This window comes from Salvia hispanica, chromosome 5, assembly GCF_023119035.1.
Source record: "Salvia hispanica cultivar TCC Black 2014 chromosome 5, UniMelb_Shisp_WGS_1.0, whole genome shotgun sequence".
Lineage (NCBI taxonomy): Eukaryota > Viridiplantae > Streptophyta > Magnoliopsida > Lamiales > Lamiaceae > Salvia > Salvia hispanica.
The window spans coordinates 7011698-7035940 of NC_062969.1; the positions used below are offsets into that span (position 1 = coordinate 7011698).

Consider the following 24243-nt stretch of genomic DNA (forward strand, 5'->3'; position numbering starts at 1 on the left):
AGGATGTACTAAAATATGCACAATTTGATTTATCCCTTAGTTGAAAATATATCCTCTTACAACCAATTGCTTGGGATGAAATCTTACAAATGTTGATTGGTCTCTCATTCACAAATAAGAGTGTGTGACTCAAGATTATAATTTAGTACTCCTCATAAAACATAACACCGCTAACAACTTTTTTATTACTATTTAATTTCAATATTTTATGAATTGGTGTGCTTTTATAATCATTGACTAGGAATCATTAGTCCAATAATGATTTGTAATTATTTTCTATATTTATTTTTCGTATCAAATTAATAAAAATCGATTACTGTTCCAACTTCATTTTTTACAATAAATATATATTGATATTCATTATATAAATACACACACTCCAAAAAGCAATTGAGGTAGGCATATAATAAATTACAACACACACTAAAACTATGTTGCAAATAATTAAATACTACTTGACTAGTGGTGGAGAAATCCTGGAATTGGATTGGTATCCATATGCACCAATTAGATGAGGAATAATGAAAGTTGCACCAGATTTTGCATGACTCATCACGACCTTCTACCTATATATATACATCGATTTTTGTACAAGAAAACATACATAATCTCATCTGCCCAAAATTAATAGAGCCTAGCAAGTTAATTAACTCTGATGGCTTACAAAAATTGTAATGTGATTGTTGTAGCAATGATGGTAATGGTGTTTTTTGTAGTGTTGGCTCCAAGAATAGTGGAGTGTGCAATAGGCATAGATCTGAATCCTTGCACACTGCCGGAATGCATCGCTGCCTGTAAGAAAGTGTTGAAGGCAAAGTATGCTAGTGCCACCTGCGCAACCGGCCCTAAGGGAAAGTACTGCATCTGCCTGGGCTAGCCACTCCATTGAAAACATTCTCTCATCATGTATGTGTGCGTGTGCGCGCGCAAGTATTTCTATGGCTTTCGATTTGTTTTCTGTAGTGTGTGTGTGTTATGAGTGAGGTGTTTTGAGTCCTGCAGTTGGCTAAGTACTGCTCAAATAATGTCATGGATCTTACGACACAAGTAGTGTATCAAGTTTCTATATAATGTTTGTGTTTCAGTAGACATGTGTTTAACTATTGATTGTGCTTCCTCAGTTCCTTGTAAAAGCCAAAATGCTCAAGTGTGAATTGAAGGATATTTAAGATTTTAAAACATAGACAAGAATATAAATAAATTGGCCTTGATGAATAAAAAAGATCAGACTGGGCCTGATTTATTAAAGACGGATACTTTAGTTTTAGTTACGTACAGTATATTTTTATTAGTATAGTGTAATAAGCGTAGGTGGAAAACCCATCTTCATGCAAGACTTATAAGCTTTAGATCACAACTTTGTTTCTTTTTTATTTCAATATTAGATTTAATTTTACAAAATTAAATTCTAAATTTTAATTTTTAAATATCAATAAATTTATTAAATAACAAAAATTATTAGTCATAATCAATATTTGATAGTGTCTAATATTTAATCAATAAGATATAACGTCTTAGTTTTAATCAATATTTAATAGCTTTAATCATAAATAGACAATATAACATGATTTATTCTGAAATAAATATGCGTCTAATGTAAGACTAATATAATTTTCGTTTATTAATTTGAAAACAATCAATCAAAATGACTAGAAAATTTCAACAAAAATACTCATGTACAAAATTTTTAGTCGACTTCATAATATTCAATCACAAGCAATTATAACAACCGAACGAAGGCTAAATAGAATAGCTCTTATTTTTCCATCACGATTAATATTATTTTTCTGTACTTCTTCAATTCAGCTTAATATTATATTAAATAACAAAAATTAATAGTTTCAATCAATATTTATTTCATAGATAACAACTACACAACACCAATGCTTAGTTCAAGCATATCGTTTCAAATTAACCAAGATGTTTCCTTTATTATGGATAATAGTAGTATTTGCCAATAGGAGTAGTATTTAAAAATAATAATAGTAAAACCAATTCTAAAAAATTTGTAAAAAAAAAAAATGTGAAATCCAACCTGATTGGGTAATGAGTAATCGTGTGTCAGCTCCACCTAAGCTATCTAATCTCCAAGTCTCATTTCCAATTTTCCACTATTCTCATCTCTCTCTACTCTCTACTCTAATTTACAGCGCCGCCGCCTCAACCAGCTTTCTCATCTCAGTTTTATACTTATGAATCCCTATTAATATCTCTTCAAAAATAGGTTGGGGATTTGGTAATTTACATAGAGTTGAAACAAGTAGGAGAGCATAGGCGCAACAAATAGAGGTTTGATCGATCTTTTATTCATCCAAGCCTTTGCGAATTGGACCAACTACTTATATTAACCTGGTTTGGGGTTATATTTGCAGGTCATAAAACTGATGAATGATTTGAAGCTTTTGAATTGTCGATTAGAATAAAACAGAGGTATGGTGCTAGAATCTGGAATTGGATATCTACTCTAGTTTGTAATTTGCTAATTTTTGTGATTTAGGAATTTTTGTGTTCAGCAACATTATATATGGGTGTTGAAGAATTGTAGTTTGTGTGGTTGATTTTTGATAATAACGAGAAAATCAGAACTGTGTGATGTTGGCATATTGTATCACAGGCCCAGTGAAAGTCGACTGATATTTAGTGTAATTTGTAATGAAGTTAGTTCTCAGTTTTATGTGATCATACGCCATACCTTTGTTAGTTCTTACTTCACAGAATGTTTGACAGGGTTCATATATCTCAAGATATCCAGATATCCTGTGTTAACTTGACTACAAATGGGGAGTGTTGAAGGGGGAAAGCTCAGGTTTTGCATTGATAGAGGGGGCACGTTTACTGATGTCTATGCTGAATTTCCGGGTAGGTCTGAAGGCCGAGTGATGAAATTGCTGTCTGTTGATCCTGCTAATTACGATGATGCCCCGGTAGAAGGAATTAGGAGGATTTTGGAAGAATTCACTGGAGAAAAGATTCCCAGAAGTTCTAAAGTTCCCACTAACAAAATTGAATGGGTGAGGATGGGAACAACTGTGGCAACAAATGCTCTTTTAGAGAGAAAAGGCGAAAGAATTGCTCTGTGTGTGACTCGAGGCTTCAGGGATCTGCTGCGGATTGGTAACCAGGCTCGACCAAATATCTTTGACCTAACTGTGTCAAAGCCATCAAATCTTTATGAGGAGATTGTGGAAATTGATGAGAGAGTCGAGCTTGTTATTGATGAGGCGAATGTATCAGATTCTTCTGATTCAATAGTTCAAGGTGTTTCTGGGCAGCTTGTAAGGGTTGTGAAGCCACTTAACGAGGAGGCTTTAAGACCTTTGCTTAAAGGTCTACTGAATAAAGGAATCAGCTGCTTGGCCGTAGTATTGATGCATTCTTACACTTATCCTAATCATGAAACATCATTTGCGAAGTTGGCAATGAGCATGGGATTCAAACAAGTGTCTTTGTCATCGGCTTTGACGCCCATGGTTCGAGCTGTTCCTCGAGGTTTCACAGCGTGTGTGGACGCGTACCTGACTCCCGTTATTAAAGAATATTTGAGAGGATTTATATCTAAGTTTGATGAAGGAACAGGTGAATTGAATGTTCTCTTTATGCAGTCAGATGGTGGATTGGCACCGGAGAGTAGGTTTTCAGGCCACAAGGCTGTTTTATCAGGCCCAGCGGGAGGAGTAGTTGGGTACTCCCAGACACTTTTTGGGATTGAGACGAACAAGCCTCTTATTGGGTTTGACATGGGTGGCACATCTACTGATGTGAGCCGTTATGCTGGTAGCTATGAACATGTGATAGAAACCCAAATCTCTGGGGCAATAATTCAAGCACCTCAGCTTGAGATCAACACTGTTGCTGCTGGAGGTGGGTCGAAGCTGAAGTTCCAATTTGGAGCTTTCAAGGTTGGTCCAGAATCAGTTGCTGCCCATCCAGGACCTGTTTGTTACCGCAAGGGAGGGGAATTGGCTGTTACTGATGCAAATCTCATCCTGGGATATGTCATTCCGGATTATTTCCCATCTATCTTTGGCCCCAGCGAGGATCGGCCTTTAGATGTCAATGCAACTAAAACTGAATTTGAAAAACTTGCAAAGCAAATCAATATCTACAGAAGGAATCAGGATCCAGCAGCAAAGGATATGACGGTTGAGGAAATTGCGCAGGGATTTATTAACGTTGCCAACGAAACAATGTGCCGTCCTATTCGACAATTGACTGAGATGAAGGGTCATGAGACAAAAAACCATGCTCTTGCTTGCTTCGGAGGGGCTGGACCCCAACATGCCTGTGCTATTGCTAGATCATTGGGTATGAAAGAGGTACTTATTCATAGATTCTGCGGGATTTTAAGTGCATATGGGATGGGAATGGCAGATGTTGTGGAGGAAGAACAGGGACCGTATTCTGCTGTTTATGGACCGGAATCTGTGTTGGAGGCCTCAAATCGAGAAGCAGCTCTATTAAATCGGGTCAAGCGGAAGCTCCAATTACAAGGTTTTCAAGAGGAGAATATTAGAACTGAAACATATTTAAACCTGAGATATGAGGGAACAGACACTGCAATTATGGTAAGGAGACCTATAGATGATGGTGGATCTAAAGGAGATTATGCTTTTGAATTTACAAGATTATTTCAGCAAGAGTATGGATTTAAACTTGAGAACAGGAATATCATGATATGTGATGTGAGAGTTCGTGGTATTGGAGTCACTAACATACTTAAGCCTCAAGCTCTACCGCCTGGTTCAGGAACCGCAAAAAGTGTAGCTCAATACAAAGTTTATTTTGGAAACGGTTGGCACAACACACCGTTATTCAAGCTGGAAGATTTGGCATGTGGTTGTGTCATATCTGGTCCTGCCATAATTATGAATGGCAATAGTACTGTAATAGTAGAACCTAGTTGTAAGGCTGTTATTACAAAATACGGGAACATCAAAATCGAGATTGAATCGATTCACAAAGTTGTGGAGGTATCCAAAGAAGTGGCAGACGTTGTGCAACTCTCGATATTCAACCACAGATTCATGGGAATTGCTGAACAGATGGGGCGCACCTTACAGAGGACTTCAATATCGACCAATATTAAAGAAAGACTGGATTTCTCATGTGCTCTTTTTGGTCCTGATGCAGGGCTAGTTGCAAATGCTCCGCATGTTCCTGTGCATTTGGGAGCTATGTCGAGCACAGTAAAATGGCAGATGAAATATTGGGGTGAAGAAGGGATCAGCCAGCTTCTCCTATTTCCATCTACTGAACAATCGGGTCATAAAATACCCGGGACTCGCAGGCTTCAGGATAACTTATCCGATCTCCATGCACAAATTGCTGCAAACCAAAGAGGAATTTCACTTATAAAGGAGCTTATCGAGCAATATGGTTTGGAAACTGTGCAGTCTTACATGAACCATGTCCAAGTTAATGCAGAAGGCGCGGTTAGAGAGATGCTCAAGTCTGTTGCCGCTAAAGTCTCTGACTCGGCTAAAGTCGAAGGAGATTCTTTGATCATCGAAGAGGAAGATTCCATGGATGATGGCTCTGTTATACATTTGAAACTCACTATTGATCAAAAGAGAGGAGAAGCATTTTTCGATTTCTCAGGGACAAGCCCAGAGGTATACGGGAACTGGAATGCCCCGGAGGCGGTTACAGCTGCTGCTGTGATTTACTGTCTACGCTGTTTGGTGGATGTCGACATCCCTCTTAATCAGGGGTGCTTGGCCCCAGTAAAAATATACATCCCTCCCGGTTCTTTTCTTTCCCCGAGTGATAAGGCTGCAGTGGTTGGTGGTAATGTTCTAACATCTCAAAGAATAACGGACGTTGTTCTAACAGCTTTCCAGGCTTGTGCTTGCTCGCAGGGTTGCATGAACAATCTCACCTTTGGGGACGACACCTTTGGCTACTACGAGACAATCGGGGGTGGATGTGGCGCTGGGCCTGGCTGGGACGGTACTAGTGGTGTTCAATGCCACATGACTAACACTCGTATGACTGATCCTGAGATTTTTGAGCAGAGATATCCGGTTCTGCTGCACAGGTTCGGGTTGAGGGAGAACAGTGGAGGTGCCGGGATACATAGAGGAGGCGATGGGATTGTTAGGGAGATAGAATTCAGACGGCCTGTTGTAGTGAGCATTCTTTCTGAGAGACGAGTGCATGCCCCGAGGGGACTCAAGGGGGGGAAAGATGGGGCTCGGGGAGCCAACTACCTCGTTACAAAAGACAAATGCAAGGTATACCTTGGAGGGAAGAACACAGTGGAGGTGCAGGCTGGGGAAATTCTTCAGATTTTAACTCCAGGAGGTGGGGGTTGGGGTGGTTCAAACTGAGGGAATTACCATGCAAGGTATGGTGTTCGGAAATGTGGCCTTTGCTATTTTTATTTTTCTTTTGTATAATTTGTTACACCAAGTGCTCGGTATAAAACTTTGGAATAATAATGTACGTCATGTATCTTAGCTATGGAATGTTTTCTATTCGAATAAAGTTGAATGCTTTGCATCAATATTGCTATGACCCAGGTAGCTTTACCAATACTCCATTTCTTTACTTGTTATTTTAATTGTGTGAGACAATTATGGAGTTGTTTGAATTCAGGTTGCGTTGTTCTATAGCCACCTCCGTGCATCACAAGGCAGGAACAGCAATTTGATCAAATTCACTTGTTTTTCGGCTATTTCCTTACTATTTTTATTACAGCATATCTCTAATTATTTCTTATTCAATTTATAATTCAATTATTTTATGAATAGAAATATAACTGACAAAACACACAAAAATCTACCAAAAAATACAACTAAAAGTCTCAATTTGGATTCGGATTCGGATTCCAAAAACCGGTAAGGGTCCGTGTTATCTTCCTTGTCCTCCCATTGACAAGTGTACGATAAGTCCCCATAGTATATGAATATATTGTCGCTGGTTTAGAACCAAAACTAGTACCTGTAGTTTTCGAACCGCAACCGCGAAAACGCTCAAGGTTTGTTTCTTGTTCGAGATTTTCTGTGACCATAATCGGCGGTTCCGGAACTGTTACCTTTGTCTCCTCATTTTCTGTTTAAAAAAAATGAGATAAAAAGTATAGTAAAAAAGAAAAAAACAATTTTATAACTTCATTTACTATAAAATAATCCAAGTTATTTTGCAAATGTAATAATAATATAGCATAAATAGGTGATATCTTACGTGAATTTATAATCCTTCCAGCTGTATATTAGCATAACTAGCCAACAACCCTAAGAAGGGTTTAGAGATGGCGGCAGATAAAAAATTTGAGCTACAATTTCATAAATTCGGCGCCAAATACACCCGCCTTTTCCCCAATTTTGCTACTCCTATTAAAATCCCCAACATCTGCGCGCCAAACTGCCACTTCTCTTTCCTCTAAATTTCATCTGCTCTCAATTTCAGTGTGAAACCTTGAGGAGGGCTTCCATGGCTGCACAAAAGGAACAAGTCGATGTCGGTGGGTGCGAGAACCAAGAGAAAGACGCGAAACCTAATGATGTTGAAGATGAAGGCCTGAAGGTGGACGACGCTGACGAAGGGGATGAAGAGAAAGGAGGAGGAGATGAGGCGAAAGTAGAGGAAGAGAGCGAGGGAGGGATGGATGAGGAAGAAGCAGAGGGGGAGGGGAAGGGCGAAGCTGAAAGTGACGAGGGAGAGAAATTGGAGGAGGAAGAGAGTGAGAAAAAGAATGAGAATTTGAAGAAGAGATCGAGAAAGGATAAAAAAGGCGAGGCTATGGAGTTGGAATCGCCGAGGAGTGAGAGGCCAACGAGGGAGAGGAAAACGGTGGAGAGATTCATCGTGGGGGAGAGTCCGAGGGCCTCGGCTAGCAAGACTCTGTCAATTGAAAAGGTACCACCACTATTTTGTTTTTATTTTTTATTTTTTATTTTTAAATATGGAGTTGCAGAATGTACGGTTTATAGCTTTTCATTTATATTGGCGTAATCTGAAGAGGATATTTCCATGGGTTTGATCTGAGTACATCTGATTTTATTGGCATGGGGTTGAAGATTGAATATTGTGTAAATCAAGAATTTTGTTTCCTTGTTGGTATGAATGCCACTTTGCTATGTGTAATATGGGCAAAGTGAGATTGAAACACAAGTAGTATATATATGCTCTATTTATTCTTTGCTTTATTGGTATGGACATAGTATATGTTTATGTTCTGAAAACATATGGTGTTGCTATTTGGGCTAATAATCATGTTTTTGGATTGGCTTCCTTGTATGAAAGAAGAAACTTGTGCTGTCATTTCATGGTTTTAATCTCTCGTTGTTGTTTTTAATAAAAGTGTGGACTTCTTAAGTATGTTCCTGGTTATAATTTGATGCAACACAAATGATCAATTGTGGTGCATTGCATATTGGGTTTTATTTAAACTCTGACCAATGCCTGTTTATTATGGTGACAGGGTAAAGGCACACAGCTTAAGGACATCCCAAATGGTATGATAATTATATTTGGTACTTGAACTCAATTTTTGTTTGGAGAATCACACAATAAAGTTGGATAGGATGTCTGTTTGTTTCTTAAATTTTTCTTTCAAAACATATGGTTCTGTTTCAGCAGCTGCTTTAATTCGTTGGTGATGTGTTTATTGGTGCTGACTACTATATAATTCTAGGAGGATTGGGATTTTCTATCAATTACTGCTAATACGTGTTACACTGGATTTATACTATAGTTTAAATTTATTACTGGCTCATAGTTAACTTGAATACATTTATCCTTCTTGACCTTTGCATTGCTGGTGTCTCTTGATACATTACTGCTGAGATTCATGTTCTGAGAAAATGAGCCTCTTTCATGTCATTTCAGTTGCATTCAAGTTGTCTAAGAGGAAAACTGATGAGACCCTACAGCTTCTCCACACTGTTCTTTTTGGCAAGAAATCTAAGGTCTCTTTCAAATGAGGATTTTTTTTGTTTGATTCTTAGCATTTTTTATCAATCTTTTATCCTAATGCTTCTTTTTCTATGTAATGTTCAGGTTCACACCCTTAAGAAAAATATAGGCCTCTTTTCTGGTTTTGTATGGGTTGAGAATGAGGTAACCTTGTTTTCATCTTTTCTTTTTGAGTTCTGTCTGCCAACACTCATGGTTATGTTTGAAATATTTCTTTTATCCAGCTGAAGTATTTTTTACTTTTGATCAAAGCCTACAAAAGAAAAGTTTAATACAAGCTGATTAGTTTGGAGTGCGCACACTAAGGACTTATAATTTCTTTCTCTTAATTGCTTCCAACTGTTTGTTGACTATTCTTGTGAATACCCATTCTATTCTACTGAACTGTAGAGCATTTGTGTACAAGATAAAAGACACTTCTAAGGTATCTACATGCAACAATAATTCTAATATTGTTCACTATTTGGTTCCTGGAAGCTTGCTATTCTAGTAAGAAGAGGAACTCTTGAGAATAATATGTTATGTTAATCTGATCAACCTCATTCATTGTATATGAGGACTTGTTTGCGGTTCAAATGCATTTGGTGACTTGAATACTACATGACATACTAGTAGCTTACTCGATATTCTAGAGCTTGTTCCCAAGCAACACTTTGGGACATAGTATATTGGAATTTCACATCTTATAGATTTTGAGGGGTTTATGAAGAATTCGTTTTTTTGTACAGAGTAATATTATAGGGGATATAGCTCGAGAACAATAACAGTGTCTTTTATGTGCTGCACTTTATTTTGGAGGCTGCTTTCTGTTTTTCATATTTCACCACTTACAACTGAAATGACAAAATATAAGGTCTAATTAAAGCATTTTTCCTACCCTAACTGGAGCATTTGTTCCGAACATTGGATGATGGGGGTGACTATTGGTTGTTGTGCTACTGTGGCAGCTTTTCCAATTTTTTATGTTCTGCTCTAATTCTAATCAGCAACTATTCTGTAGTTTTTAAAGTGCTTTTGCCCCTTGACAAGAGTAATTAATTTTACCATTGTTTTAATCAGGAAAAGCAGAGGACAAAAGTCAAGGAGAAATTGGACAAATGTGTTAGAGGAAAGTTGCTTGATTTATGTGATGTTCTTAACATCACTGTGAACAAAACCACTACAAAGAAGGTAATATATCTTACATTATCTGGTTATGGAATTTGTGCAACATCCTTGTCTTACTGAACACACTGTTATTTTAGGAGGAACTTACAACAATGTTGGTGGACTTCTTGGAATCTCCACATGCTACAACAGATAGCTTGCTTGCTGACAAGGAGAAGGTAAATCTGTCGTAGTTCTGTGTTGTATGTTGCATAAATGTTACACTAGTTTTATCCATATAATTAACCATTTTAGCCATTAACTGATTTTTTTACTTGACAACACATCTTCAGAAGGGTAAGAAGCGGAAGAGTAGGGGATCAACGAACAAAAGTCCCAGTTCTTCTAATGCAACTGCTGGACAATCAAAAAAGGTGGGGCTTTCTCTCTCTACTCAGCAGAGCTATCTTGATCCATAAATATGAAATTCAAAACTAAAGATTGAACATTTGAACTCAGCATAATTCGTTTCAGGCTTAGTGTCATTCAAGGCAGTCTTGTTAAAATATACTAAGGCAGTGCTAGGTTCAAATTTCTCAATGGCAATATCAATATGTTGATTTTTTGGGCTATGGAGAGGCATATGAAATTTGAAATGATTCCGTTTTCATACCTAATCATGAAAGATCCTAATTATTTTGATCTTTCATTACTTATCTTTAATATGCCTGAAACTTTAGAATATATATGTGAAACCATCTGAAGTTAGTGGATCCTCTAATACTAGTTGCTCATAATACCTTGCCAATTTTTGTTGCGTTATTCTATAGCCACCTAACTGTATCAGAATCCAAGTTCAGTAAGCATACTGTTTTATAGCTGCAGCTGTACAATGGCTCTCTTTTTGGCATTCTGTATCTGTATCTGTGCATTCCTCTATGAAATGGAGTTATTTAACAGCAATTTGTTGAACTTCATGCCATGCCATTTTTCTAGTAAAAGGGAGTACAAGTTTTAGATGCCTATAGTTTTATGTTTACCTTGTTGCTTTTCTTTATGGTGAATTGCTTCATGTTATTTTCTGTGGGGTTGAGAAATTGTCATACCCAAAGATTTGATGTTTGAGCCATTCGCTTGGCATGCTAGTAATAATTTGTATTAGTTGACTGCTCTGTATCTTTCTGTATATACCTCAATTTGCTGTAAATCATTGCTCTTATCTGACATGTAGAAACAAAAATTGGATTCTAAATCTGGGAAGAAGTCAAAGCCTTCTGTAGAAGAAGAGCAAGACCGTGATGATGACAAAAGTAAATCGTCACAAATTGAAGATGATCATGATGATGACAGCATAGTTGGTGGAGCAGAAAGTGGACAAGAAGAGCATCACTCAGAAGAAGGAACGGATGATGATGAAGATGAACCTGAGAAGTATATGGTTGTCGAGAAAAGTTCCTCTAAGAAAAGTGCAAAGAAAGATACTGAGAAGACTGAGTTGAAGTCTAAGTCTGTTGGTAAAGGAAGCCATGTAACACCGTCGAAAACTGGTAAACCTACCAAAAAACCTTCCAGTTCAGCATCAAAGAAAGAACCTGCAGCTGAATCAAACCGTAAAGCTAAGACACCTTCAAGCAAGAAGAAAAAGGATGATGAGGAAAGCGAGGAGGACAATGAAGTACCGACCAAGAATGCATCCGCAAGCAAGAAAAAGCCAAGCAAGTCATTAGAAAAGGAACAAGGTATTATTTTTCAATAATGAACTTGAGTTTTTAGTCATGCTTCATATGGAAAATCTTCCTAATGTTCCCTATAAGTATGTTGTTACACACATTTAATTGTAATGCTATGTTTGATGTAAATCTTTGTTTCTTCTTTACATTTCTTTCTCCTTTACTTAATGTTGAGTATTTCCATTATGGCAGGGAAAGGGAAAGGTACAAAAGCAGCTGAAAAACAGCCTAGCAGAGAAGAGATGCATTCTGTGGTGGCGAATATACTGAAGGAAGTTGATTTTAATACAGTAAGTACAACCATAGTCATAATATACCCATTGCTAATGTTTGGTTGTTATTTACTGTTTTCAATGTTTTCTAAAATGCAGGCAACATTATCTGACATTCTACGACAACTTGGTATGTCTCATCCCTATTTGGACATTTGTTACCACAATTTTTTTCCACTCCCTTTTTCGTCAGTTAATCGTTACTTATGTTGGTAACAACCAGGGGAGCACTTTGGAGTAGATCTGATGCATAGGAAAACAGAGGTGAAAGAAATCATTACTGAAGTAATAGAAAACATGTCTGATGATGAAGAGGAAGGGGAGGCTGGCTCTGAGGATGAAGCAGGAAAAGATGGAGACGATGAATGATGAGCATCAATAGCTACCACCGGAGATTTTCTTCGGTACAAGTTAATGTAGTTTGATCATCTATTTATCTACCATTGATCGTTGGACCTTGCGCATAGCAGCAGCTTAAATTATAACTTAGGAGCTAAATGCTAATGCTGAAATCATAACCTTTTACTCTTTTTTTTGGCTTATATAGGTAGCGTTTCTTGTGTATTTTTTGATGATCACATTATTTGTATTTAAATTTGTAGAATTAGTTTGAGACGTTTCAGATAAACTATATACAGATATTTGAAAGTAAGTGATTTGTATAAATTTGCAATTCATGTTAGGCCAGTGGTTGAAGATTGTATGTCATCTCTTATTACCACCATTGAATTTTGCTGTCTATTTACTTTTATTGAATCACACCAACCATTGGGTTTTTGTCATATTTCTAACAAATTAAACATGCGTTCTCTAGAAATGGTTACCTTACAGCACAACAGAATAGCCCCATAACAACATTTTATTATAAATTGATCAAGGATACATATAAATAGAATGACAGAAATAATTTTAATAATGCACTTTGTGACCACATTTCTAAGTGAATGTGACCACAATTTGAAGTCCTTGATCAGTTGATGGCGCAATAATCACACAACCTTCATCAACCACTGAGTTGATCCAACACGAGGCATAAATGGGCTTGTTTCCTTCATTAAAACATATGTTGTCCAATTCGAGTTCATCCCATGCTCTTGTAAAACTCACTCCTTTTGCACCATGATCTAGTTTTGAACACTCTAAGAGCCCTTCTCTCGAGCAAACTTCAACCGTATCATCCTCAGGGGGCAACTGAACAAGCAGGGACAAGTTTGGAGCCAGTTTCTGGCCAGTCTCGCGCTCGGCCTCTTCAACGCACAAGGCAGCAAGATGCTTGTGGGTGTTGTTGTCTGAATTGAGAATGTTTGTTGGGATGTTGAAGATGAGACTCTCAGCTGGATCTTTGGTTGTGTTGGATCCAGTTAGTAGAGATGTAAATGAGGGTGGTGGGCCATGATTGGGGAGGTAGAACATGGGGATTTGGGGAATTTCATTTGATGGAAACATGGTGTTGTGGAGAGAGGCCCATTTCTTGATGATGGTTGTTAGGGTAAAAGGATCACCAAGGAGGATGCTGCAGCTTATCCCAATTGAGTATCCCCCACATGTGAAGTTTGTTACCTTAGATTTACACAATTCTAGAGTTATTTTTTCTGTTGTGGGAGGTATATATGCTTAGTTTTAGTTCAACTAGTATAAATTGTAGATTGATTTGTATAACATGAAGTAGTGGATGTGTAGTGTGAATTTGTATCAAGATAATAATTTAATACTCCTAGTGATTAAATTTTAATAATTTAAATAGCGCATGGCATATTTATGCATTTAAAATGTAAAAGTACACTTATGCACAAAATAGAGAAATTGGTGAAAAATGAAATGACGTTCTTCACTTCCTAAATCGGCATCAACAATATAGAACTTTATTATGGACAGAAACAGCTACTCATATTCATGGCATAGTATTAATACACATTAAATGCTACGATATCATTTACTACTCCTACCGTCTATCATTTCATAAAAATATTACTACCATCTATATTCTTTAATTATTGCATAGAATATATTAAAAACTTGCAATGTAAATAATGATTATGGTTAGAAAATTACTAGCGTTAATTGAAGTGATTTAATACTAATCATCATAATTAGGTCTTAACTGCAATATTGAATTGACCAACTCTGTTCATTTTTAATGACTTAAGTAGCATGAAACTAAACTATCCCATAATAAAATATGACTCAAATAACGCGAGACGAGATCGTAACTAAAAAGTTACCTGAATATAAAAGAGCGGAGAAAACTGAGGGGTATGGTGAAAAACATCCTCCCAGAAAACGAGCTCCGTCTCGTCTTCTCTCTTCTCAACAAAAGCAGCCAATGCCATCTCCGCCTTGGTCTCAACCATTCGAGTGCCGGAATCATTGCACACGATCTCCAAATCAGCGTCGCACCAGCGCAGCCTGCCGGCGAGCAAGGGGTAGTCCTTCAGGGCTCTTCCGAGAGACTCCTTAATCTGGCCGGCAAGGAGCCATCCGGAGTCGCCGGAAGAGGCCTTGTTGTAGCAGAGGAGCAGGTGGAAGCGGCGCTGCAGCAGCGCCGTGGATCCCACATTCTGTGAAACGGTGATTCTGCGCGATTGGCGTGGATCTGTTGCCTTTGTTGGAACCACTGTTTGAATTGCTTCCACGCGCACTTTGCCGCCATTAACCACCGGATTTGCCATTTTTGTTTTTTCTAGTATGGATGAAATATGAATTGAGTGGCAATAGCCTTATATATAGTAACTACTAGATTGATTTTTTATGTTATTAAATCATATCGAGTTTTTATGTTTACAATTTTAATGAATATTACTCCGCATGTGAATTCAGTGTTGTCAGTCTAGCCTGCAACCCATGGACTGGCCCGAATAGCCCGTCAAATTTATAGGGTTAGGGTTGAAAATTTATAGCACGACAAAACTAAAATCCGATTAGCCCGCACCCGACTAACACGTAACCTGTTAGGGCCAGACTCGAAAATCCGATAAAATTTTTATTATTCTAATTTTTAGTACTAATTCGACACTTTATTGATTAATTTTATAATGTAGATAACTAAAAAAATACTACCTCCGTCCACCAAAATTTGTCCCACTTTGACTCGGCATGGATTTTAAGAAATGTAATGGAAAGTGAGTTGAAAAAGTTAGTGGATTGTGGGCCCTACTTTTATATACTCCCTCCGTCCCCGATTAAGAGTCACACTTGCATTTCTGCATTCGTTTTGTAAAAATGATAATAAATAGTTAAAGTGGAAAAATGGTAAAGTAAGAGAGAGAATAAGGTAGAGAAGAGTCTTCTTTACATTATTCTCTCTCTTAATTTACCATTTTTCTACTTTAACTATTTATTATCATTTTTACAAAACGAGTGCAAAAATGCAAGTGTAACTCTTAATCGGGGACGAAAGGAGTATTAGTTTTATAATAAAATGCGAGTAGGAATGAGTTAGTGGAATATGAGGTCCACTATTAAAAATGGTAAAAGTGAAATGGGACAAATTTTGGGGGACGGACGGAAATGGAAAAATGAGACAAATTTTGGTGGACGGAGGTAGTAACTTTCAATTTTATATTAAATATACAAATTATATATTGAATTTTTATTAATATAATAATTGGTAAATAAATTAAAAACTTCAAATTCACTAAAAAATTATTTAAATTTCTAAAACATGCATTAAAATTTCACGAAATATCTCAAATTTATCATAATTAAATATTTACATTTCATGAATATAACTAATTTTCATTATTATTTATTGAATTGATCGCACGTTAATCTTATGGGAAGCAACCCGATTAACCCACTAGCCCAAAACCTGAGTTTTTAGGGTTAGGGTTGAACTTTTATAACCCGAAAGAAATCACAACCCGACTAGCCCACACCCGATTGACCCGCAACCCGAATAGGGTTAGCCCAAAATCCGATTGGCCGGCCCGATTAACATACATATATGAATTTATAAGTCAACTAGCAATCTGTTGGTTAGGCGTCACTTCATAGATACGCTGTGGCTAAAGGAATGTAAATATAGCTTTCAAATAGTACTCCCTCCGTCTCATTGAAGATGATCCACTTTCCTTTTTAGTTTGTCCCAACTAAGATGACTTATTACTTAAAATGGAAACATCTTTATCTCTACTTTATTCTCTATCTCTTATTTTACTCTTTCCTCTCAACACACAAAATAAAGTTGCATAAAATCCCGTGCCATCCAAGAAAGGGGTCATCTTTCTTGGGATGGAGGGAGTACAAGAAAAGTTACGGTTAGAATTAATAGGGTAGGAAGGAGTTGTTTAATCTAGATTGTCTTAATCCCATAGAATTGACCTCGAACCGAATACCGTTTTGGCCGATCTCTCTCCCATGTGTATTTTTGGTATTTTTTGAAAGGGTAGTGATTAACATACATAACTGGTCCATTACATTGGTTACAATGCCTTTATGGAGGAGTATGTTTTAGACTCTTCAACTTTCATGTGCTTTATACTAGTCCATTCATACAACTATCTTCTGGTTATTCAAAGTTTATTTACATGAATCTATTTTTACTTCTGTGATAAGTATCATGCTTTAGATTATTTCATTTATGTATTTTCTACCATTTTAAAATCAGAAAAAAATACTACTCCCTCTGTCTCAAAGTGTATGAACATTTGGTTCGACACGAGTTTTAATGTATAATTGAAAAAAGTAAGAGAGAAATAGAAATAATTATTTTTAAAGTATTGTTAGTGGATATATAATGGATCTCACCTCATTAGAAAGAAAAAAATTTCTAAATTAAAAAATTCATAGTACTATTTCAGAAACAGACTAAAAGGGAAACAATTCATTCTTTTCATGGATGAAGAGAGTATATCTATATAATACCTTTAATAACTTTCATTCAAAAATATTCTTTAGTTCCCAAATAATTTTAATACTATATACAGTTTGGAAATTTTATTGTCTAATTATTGTTGGCACATGAAATACTATACTAGTTATATGTTGGCACTAACTTTTAGGTGCTTCACTCGGAAAATAAAATAAAAACGGGAAATAGCATATATACTCCATCTGTCACACCGAAGATGATTCATTTTTCTTTTTGTTTTGTCATATTGAAAATGACTCATTTTTTTTTGTCTCAATCAAGATTACTCATTACTAAAAATGAAATTAAACACATGATTTCTCTCTACTTTAGCTTATCTTGACACGAAGCTCGCATTTCTTATCTTACTTTGCATATCTTCTTATATTTCATCTTTCTTATCAAACGATCCCTAACCTTGAAAGTGAATTAGATCATTAGATATCCTAAATTAATTGCAACACTTTTATGTAGTCTATAATAAAAAAAATCAATTGCAATTGAAATTATAAAATTATTTTATGAATTTTCCATGATAATCATTGTTAAATTATATGTATATAATGTAGTTTCATTTATTTAAATTAAATTGAAGTTAATAATACTTAGATAATTTGCGGATAAAAAAATGTAAAACATAATGATTTGAAATTGCAAATCAATAATAACTTACAGCAACAATAATATTTATAGTATTATATTGTAGTATCACTGGTTAATAGTATTTGATTAAGTATAATTTTTGTCGAGTAAAAAATTAATTAAAATCTCAATTCGGACGAAGATCAACTAAAATCTTCAATTGAAATCCTTAATTAGGAAATTTAATCTAATATCCGTTCAAATTTTAATTGAGTTTAAGATGGATTGAAATGTCCAACTATTTATTTAGTTGAATTTAAGATTAATTGAAATCTCTAAATATATCTAAGATAGATTTAAATAACCAATTATTCAGTTGAATTTTAGATAATTTGAAATATCAAATTATTTAATTAAATATATATTATAATGCTCAATTACTCCATATATTGAATATTGAAGAATTATAGTCAAAATAGCTCATTGTACTTGTACATTTTGTTTCATTAGATCATTCAACAAACTTTTGGTTCATTAGGTCCTTCTCCAACGTATTTTCTTTAATTAAGTCATTTAACAATTTTAAGTTTCATTAAGTCTTTATGTATTGCATTTTGATTTAAGAGGTTTTTATATTTATATTTTTTATTTGATTGGATCTTTATTTAATAGACTTTACAATTTAATTAACTTTTGCTGATATAGTTATTTTTTTATTTTTTTAAAAATTAATTCAGTTGCAATATTAATTCAAATATTATTTAATTAGGAAAATTGTGAAAAATGCTAACAACACAAAAAAATTGTAAAAGACTTAATGAAACAAAATACACTTATACAAGGATCTAATGAACTAAAATTTTGAATTTTCAATTGTATATTCGTTGTATAGTCAGACATTTAAATACATTTTAGATTTAATTAAATAGCTTAGTATTTTCAATTAATATTAATTCTATATGTAGTTGAAATTGAATGTTTGAATTGGAAATTTCAATTGTTCTTACAATTCGGTAGATCATGGATCGATTTGAAATTTATTTAATCTTAAGTTTCAATTGAATAATTGAGATCTAAATTAATTTGAACTCAAGATAATTGAAGATTTAAATAGTACACTAATTTTATTTGATCTTAGCTTCAATTGATAATTAGGATGTGAATTAATTTGAATTCAAAGTAATTCTTAAAATTCATTCAATAATTTAAATTTTAATCATGTAAAAGTAATACAAGTCACTTATGATAGGATGGAGAGTATTAAATACTTCATTTGTCCCACAATAGAAGTCCTATTTGGTTTGTGCACGAGTTTTAATAATGTAAAAAAAGTAAGTTGATTAAGTTAGTGGAATGTGAGTCTCACTTATACATATTAGTTTTATAAAAAATGTGAGTGTAGTAAATTATTGGAATGTGGGGTCTACTTAGCATTCATGATAAAAGTAAAAGACTTTTATTGTGGGACAGTCGAAGGGCAAAATATGACTCTTATTGTGGGACGTAAATATAGTGATGAACTGATGATACAACAATGTATACTAATTAGTACATATACAAGGGGAAGTGTTATATTGCTAACTCCTAACTTAATTGTTAACTACAACTAAATAATAACAATTAGATATTCAAATTAAGGGCTTAGATCATTAATCCCTAAATGTCAATACGATCAACGAAAAACGTCAATAAGGCCATGGGAATTTAGATGAGAGAGTATGAGGAAAAAGATGAGAGAATGTAGATGATGATAGAATAGATGAGAATGTGATTTTTTTGTGTTGAAGTGGGGGTATTTATAGATGAAAATGTGAATTTTGGGGAAAAAAATTGAAAAATAAATTAAAAGTGGGTAGAAAACGGATATAATTTTTTGGGAAGTGGGAAAATAATTTTTTTTTATTTAAAAACATTTTTTTAAATAAATTTCGAATTTTAAAAAAAAAAACGAATTTGCCAACGGTTATGCTATGCCGTTGGCCAATCGAAGCGTGCATGCGTAGGGCTGCCGTCAGCGGCACGGACGGACGAGCACCGTCCTCTTCACCACTGCGCGGATGCTCTTAACATTTTCATCCAAAACCCTAATTTGAAGTTTTTCTTTTTATCTTTTTTTATTTTATTAATAAAAATGAAAATTACACGTGGCAAATTGTAGACCACACGTTTTCTAAAATCATATGACATTAAATTAGTTGTAGTTAACAATTAAATAATGAGTTAGCAATTCATCACTCCCCTATAAGAATATATTATAATATGAAAATCAATAATTATGATATCAATCCATGAAATAATATTAAAATACAATATTATAAAATAATTGATACTCCGTATATATATTGAAAGATTATTATATGTTATTTTATAAGCTATAATATTCAACAATAATGTGTGATACAATATAAAAGAATATGGTACTATTATGGTGTTGTAAATATTAGAAATGAGCCACTCACTCCTTAAAAGGCCTCATAAGGGGGGAGGATTATCCACACTTATATAGAGAAGCTAGGATCATCACCAAGCCGATGTGGGACAATGATTTGGAGAATTTAACACGCCCCCTCACGTGTGGGCCGGAATGACACATCGGACTTCCATCACGTGGGTAGGCAAGAGAAGAGATAAAGAGAAACCATCATCGACTTGGGCCCTGCTCTAATACCATATTAGAAATGAGTCACTCACCCCTTAAAAGGCCTCATAAGGAGGAGGGTTATCCATCCTTATATATAGAAGAGATAGGATCATCACCAAGCCGATGTGGGACAAAATATTAGAATTTTAACACGCCTCCTCACGTGTGGGCCGGAAAGGACATCGGTCTTCCATCACGTGGGAAGGTAATGCTAGAGAACCATCATCGATGTGGGCCGGAAAGGACATCGGTCTTCCACTCGTGAGGTTGATAAGAGATAAAGAGAAATCCATCATCGACTTGAGCCCGCTCTGATACCATATTAGAAATGGGCCACTCACCCCTTAAAAGACCTCATAAGGGGGAGGGTTATCCACACTTATATAGAAAAGGATCATCACCAAGCCGATCATCACCAAGCCGATGTAGGACAATGATTTAGAGAATTTAACTTGTAAACAAATAATATTGCTACAGAGATAAGAAAATAGAAAAAGCATCCCTGATCAGAATTTTTCCGACTACCCAGATGCGTCCAAACCCAATCACATTTAAATTTGTTGGGAAAGAATAGGCGAGAGGGTTGTTGATTTTCTCGTTAGATTCATTTTAAAACTGTAAAAAATAAAAAGATTGTATTGAAACTAAATAATATAAAATGTAAGTAGTAAAAAGATTTCAATACACAAGGTTTATTATGTAAAAATGTTACGGTACTAATAGTAATAGAGTCATTTTGGCATTTCGGTATATTCCATAGTAATAGAGTCATTTCTTTTTTTAGTAAAAGTTAACATATTTCTTCGCATCTACTTTACTCACTCTTACTTTAATATCTCTTCATCTCTCTACCTTTTGTATTTTCCATTTTATTTTTCTTTTACTTAATTCACCCAACACAATTTTCTTAATCTTCGTGGCGAAAAGAAACGCCTTCGTTACTATGGAACGGAGATAGTATTAATTTTCGTGCTACTGAAAAAAAATGGTTCAGTTTCCTTGGACGAAGAGATTACTCCTTACTGCTTTCAATGATTAGAATTTGGCACATACTCCAATGCCATACTCCAAAGTCAAAGTTACATCATGCAAATTTATTATACAAGTTCGTAAAAGTCCCACCTTTAGTTTATACTCATGTCATGAAATATAACCTATATTAATTATTTTAGTATCCTAGTTTTTTCAAGTTTATTGCCCAATAGTGCATTAAAATAATTATACTATACAAAATTACAAATATGTTAGAACTTCAGAGAGTTCAGACATTAAAATAATTACACTATATTGCAAAAAGGACACGTTGAAAAATATAAAACAGAAACAATGCTTGATTGAATGCATTTAACTTTTAAAGGTTTATCAAATAGTGCACTTTGATCAAATTGAAATTTTAATACGACTTATGAAACGTTTCACTATGGACAAAACTTTTCTATATTTACAAGACCGATATATTTTATGGAATATTTGAAAAATATCACGGCATTTAGAAAAGATCATTTTAATTTACAATTTTTTGTTGACTTCTAGTTCTGGTAGTCACTCTAAACGCCGTTTTATTATCATTTTATATATGATTGTCATGAGAATTATTTTTTATTTTAAACATTTTCATGGAATAATTGCAATAAATTAAAAAAATATAATTTTATATTTCTGAAATGAATGACAGTTATTATTTACAAAACTAGAGTTTCAAATTTGCTAGTATTTGAATTTATTTGCCACGTTATTAGTTAAATTATGAAAATCGGGAGTATCGAATTAAACTAGAAGTATAAGCAATTCATTATTGAAGCATTTAAGTTTACAAGTACCAAATGAAAACTATACATTACACAAATTTGCACTAATAACTTTGATGCAAAGCGTTAGGTGTTCTAATAAAAGAAGAAATTAAAGCGAGAACTACAAATACAGATCTTTTTTGGTTGAGCTATAAACCAACTTGGTTGAGGAAATGCATTCATTCTACAACATTATTATCCTCCAGCTGCTTGCAGCACTACATTTATGTACAACTTCAATTGTGTACGTAGCTATGCTCTTAACTATGAAAAAAATCAAATTAGGGGAAGTTACACCTAATATATTTATCGAAAATTTTAAAGAAACCTCCTCATCATTCTCTACCGAATAATCCGGAGAGTACCACCACTAGAGTTGTCAACTCGGCTAGACCGACCCAGCACTAGCGAAAGAAGTGGGTGTGAGCTGGGTCATATGATGAAATGAGCTCCTATTGAGCATTTGTCAAATCCAGGCCCAACAAAGCCATCAGAATCCCAACCCATGTCAGCCAAGACTAAATTGGAAAGAATGGAGTATTAAATAAATATTAATGAAATATTTCATATAATTTTAATTTAAAATCATTTGATAAACATATATGAAATCTAAGTGAAAATATAAAATCACATAAATAGTCTAAATGATTCCAAGCAATCTGCGGCAAACTGCTCCTAAGTTCCCTCACCTACACACAACCAAAGAGACAAAAAAGAAATAATCTCATTTTTATTTGAACGAAGTTTCACATTTAATTTTTAATCAGTTTTTATGATCTTGCAACTTTAGTCTGCACAACTAATACACTACCAAGCTATGGGCTTCATTATCATATAGCAAAACAAGTTATGGATTTCCTATGGGCTTCATTATGGATTTCCTTATCCAATCCATTCACGACTAATGTCAATATCAAGTAAATTTGAAAATTTTAAATTCACTTAGGCAAGAAACCATTTAGATTTAGAATATGAGATGTCAATAGCATACCTAACAAGTAACAATCATGATTTTCAAGATATATTATCGCAATTGGCAGGCAGAGAGTTAGGTTCTCATCATCAGATAGGCAGCCCGGTAGTCCCCTGCAATGAGATTGAATTTTATGAAGATCTGAATAAAATTTAGTACTCTACAATATTGTTATGTATGCAACAATATAAGCAATCAATGTCTAATTAACTCAAATTGTCTGGAGAAGAAGTGAGAGAGAGTACTAGTATCATTTTTTACTAGCACATGCTTTTGTCTTCCCATATAACCTTATATCCATCAGTACTAGTATCATTTTTTACTTCTAAGCATTTTAAGGTGAAAACAACATCAAAGTTTTTATGATGATTCAAAGACAATCCATGTGAGTCCTCTGTGGTTGGTAGAGTACATAGTTCTACATCACAAATTCTATGATGATTCAAAGACAATCCAAGTGACACCACAAGTGCCTGTGTTTGTTTGGTATATGTGGGCAGATGAGGTCTACTTGGCCAGAGTAGTTGGGAACAATGGAAATCTTGATTTCTTGCTATTTATGTTTATAGACAAATTCATGTGATAATGATCCATTAGCTTGTGTTTGATAACTCTCGTATCCACCACACATCCATTATTTTGCCAACCAATCTCTATTTTCTAAGAGATGCAATATTTCTTTGAATTTCTTTACTCAACTCCAACCCATCCACCTATATATACAACACTTTACTCAACTCCAACCCATCAACTAGCCTTGAACAGATTCCATACCTTTCTTACTTTGAATTTCTTTCATAACTACTCTCTTCATCTCATCCTAACTTGAAAAAAAGTTCAGAAAATGGCCATTCGTCAGATTCTAAGACGGTCTTTGTCCAATGAAAGAAGGTCGGCTGAAGTTCCAAAAGGGCATGTTGCCGTCTATGTTGGTCATAATGAAAAGAAGCGCTTTGTGGTTCCAGTTTCGTACTTGAACCATCCTTCGTTTCAAGAATTGCTCTTTCAAGCCGAGGAAGAATTTGGGTTCAATCACCCCATGGGTGGCCTCACTATCCCTTGCAGCGAGGACTTATTTGTAGATTTCATCTCTGGTTTGAGCACAAGATGATTTGTAGCAATAGTGTTTTAGGAGTAGAATTTTGTAGATTAGAAAATGTATCCTCTGAGAATACATTAGAATGTACACAAAACATATTATTGAGAAACTGTGGTTTCCTTAATTCTTATTGCTCTCTCAAACAACCAAAATCTTCTGATAAATTTGGATGCTGTTATGTGTTTCAAAACAATAATGAAAGCCATGGATTCAACATATTTCTAGTGATGGTACTCAAAATTTATAGCTAGCTCTATCAATCTTTGACTAAAAAGATTTCAAGTAGCTACGGACATTATACC

General features: G+C 34.9%; 4 protein-coding genes across 4 annotated transcripts; 3 read left to right on the forward strand and 1 right to left on the reverse strand.

The window, feature by feature from the left end:
• Positions 1–2097: 2097 nt before the first annotated feature.
• On the forward strand, positions 2098–6505 carry LOC125188331 (5-oxoprolinase 1). The gene is made up of 3 exons (XM_048085108.1): positions 2098–2289; positions 2373–2430; positions 2728–6505. The coding sequence occupies exon 3, from the start codon at positions 2778–2780 to the stop codon at positions 6327–6329; it is 3552 nt and encodes a 1183-aa protein (XP_047941065.1). The 5' UTR covers positions 2098–2289; positions 2373–2430; positions 2728–2777; the 3' UTR covers positions 6330–6505.
• Positions 6506–7230: 725 nt separating this feature from the next.
• On the forward strand, positions 7231–12689 carry LOC125188935 (DEK domain-containing chromatin-associated protein 1-like). Its single transcript, XM_048086035.1, has 11 exons — positions 7231–7860; positions 8426–8459; positions 8833–8912; positions 9004–9063; positions 9979–10089; positions 10164–10244; positions 10359–10439; positions 11237–11744; positions 11928–12025; positions 12107–12137; positions 12231–12689. Exons 1-11 carry the CDS (start codon positions 7435–7437, stop codon positions 12374–12376), a joined length of 1656 nt encoding a protein of 551 aa, XP_047941992.1. The 5' UTR covers positions 7231–7434; the 3' UTR covers positions 12377–12689.
• A 159-nt stretch (positions 12690–12848) lies between these two features.
• LOC125188936 lies at positions 12849–14711 on the reverse strand. The gene is made up of 2 exons (XM_048086036.1): positions 14230–14711; positions 12849–13567 (listed from the first exon to the last, which is right to left on the reverse strand). Exons 1-2 carry the CDS (start codon positions 14674–14676, stop codon positions 12944–12946), a joined length of 1071 nt encoding a protein of 356 aa, XP_047941993.1. The 5' UTR covers positions 14677–14711; the 3' UTR covers positions 12849–12943.
• Positions 14712–23574: 8863 nt separating this feature from the next.
• Positions 23575–24071, forward strand: LOC125190285 (auxin-induced protein 15A-like). The gene has a single exon (XM_048087551.1). The coding sequence runs from the start codon at positions 23687–23689 to the stop codon at positions 23951–23953; it is 267 nt and encodes an 88-aa protein (XP_047943508.1). The 5' UTR covers positions 23575–23686; the 3' UTR covers positions 23954–24071.
• Positions 24072–24243: the final 172 nt, after the last annotated feature.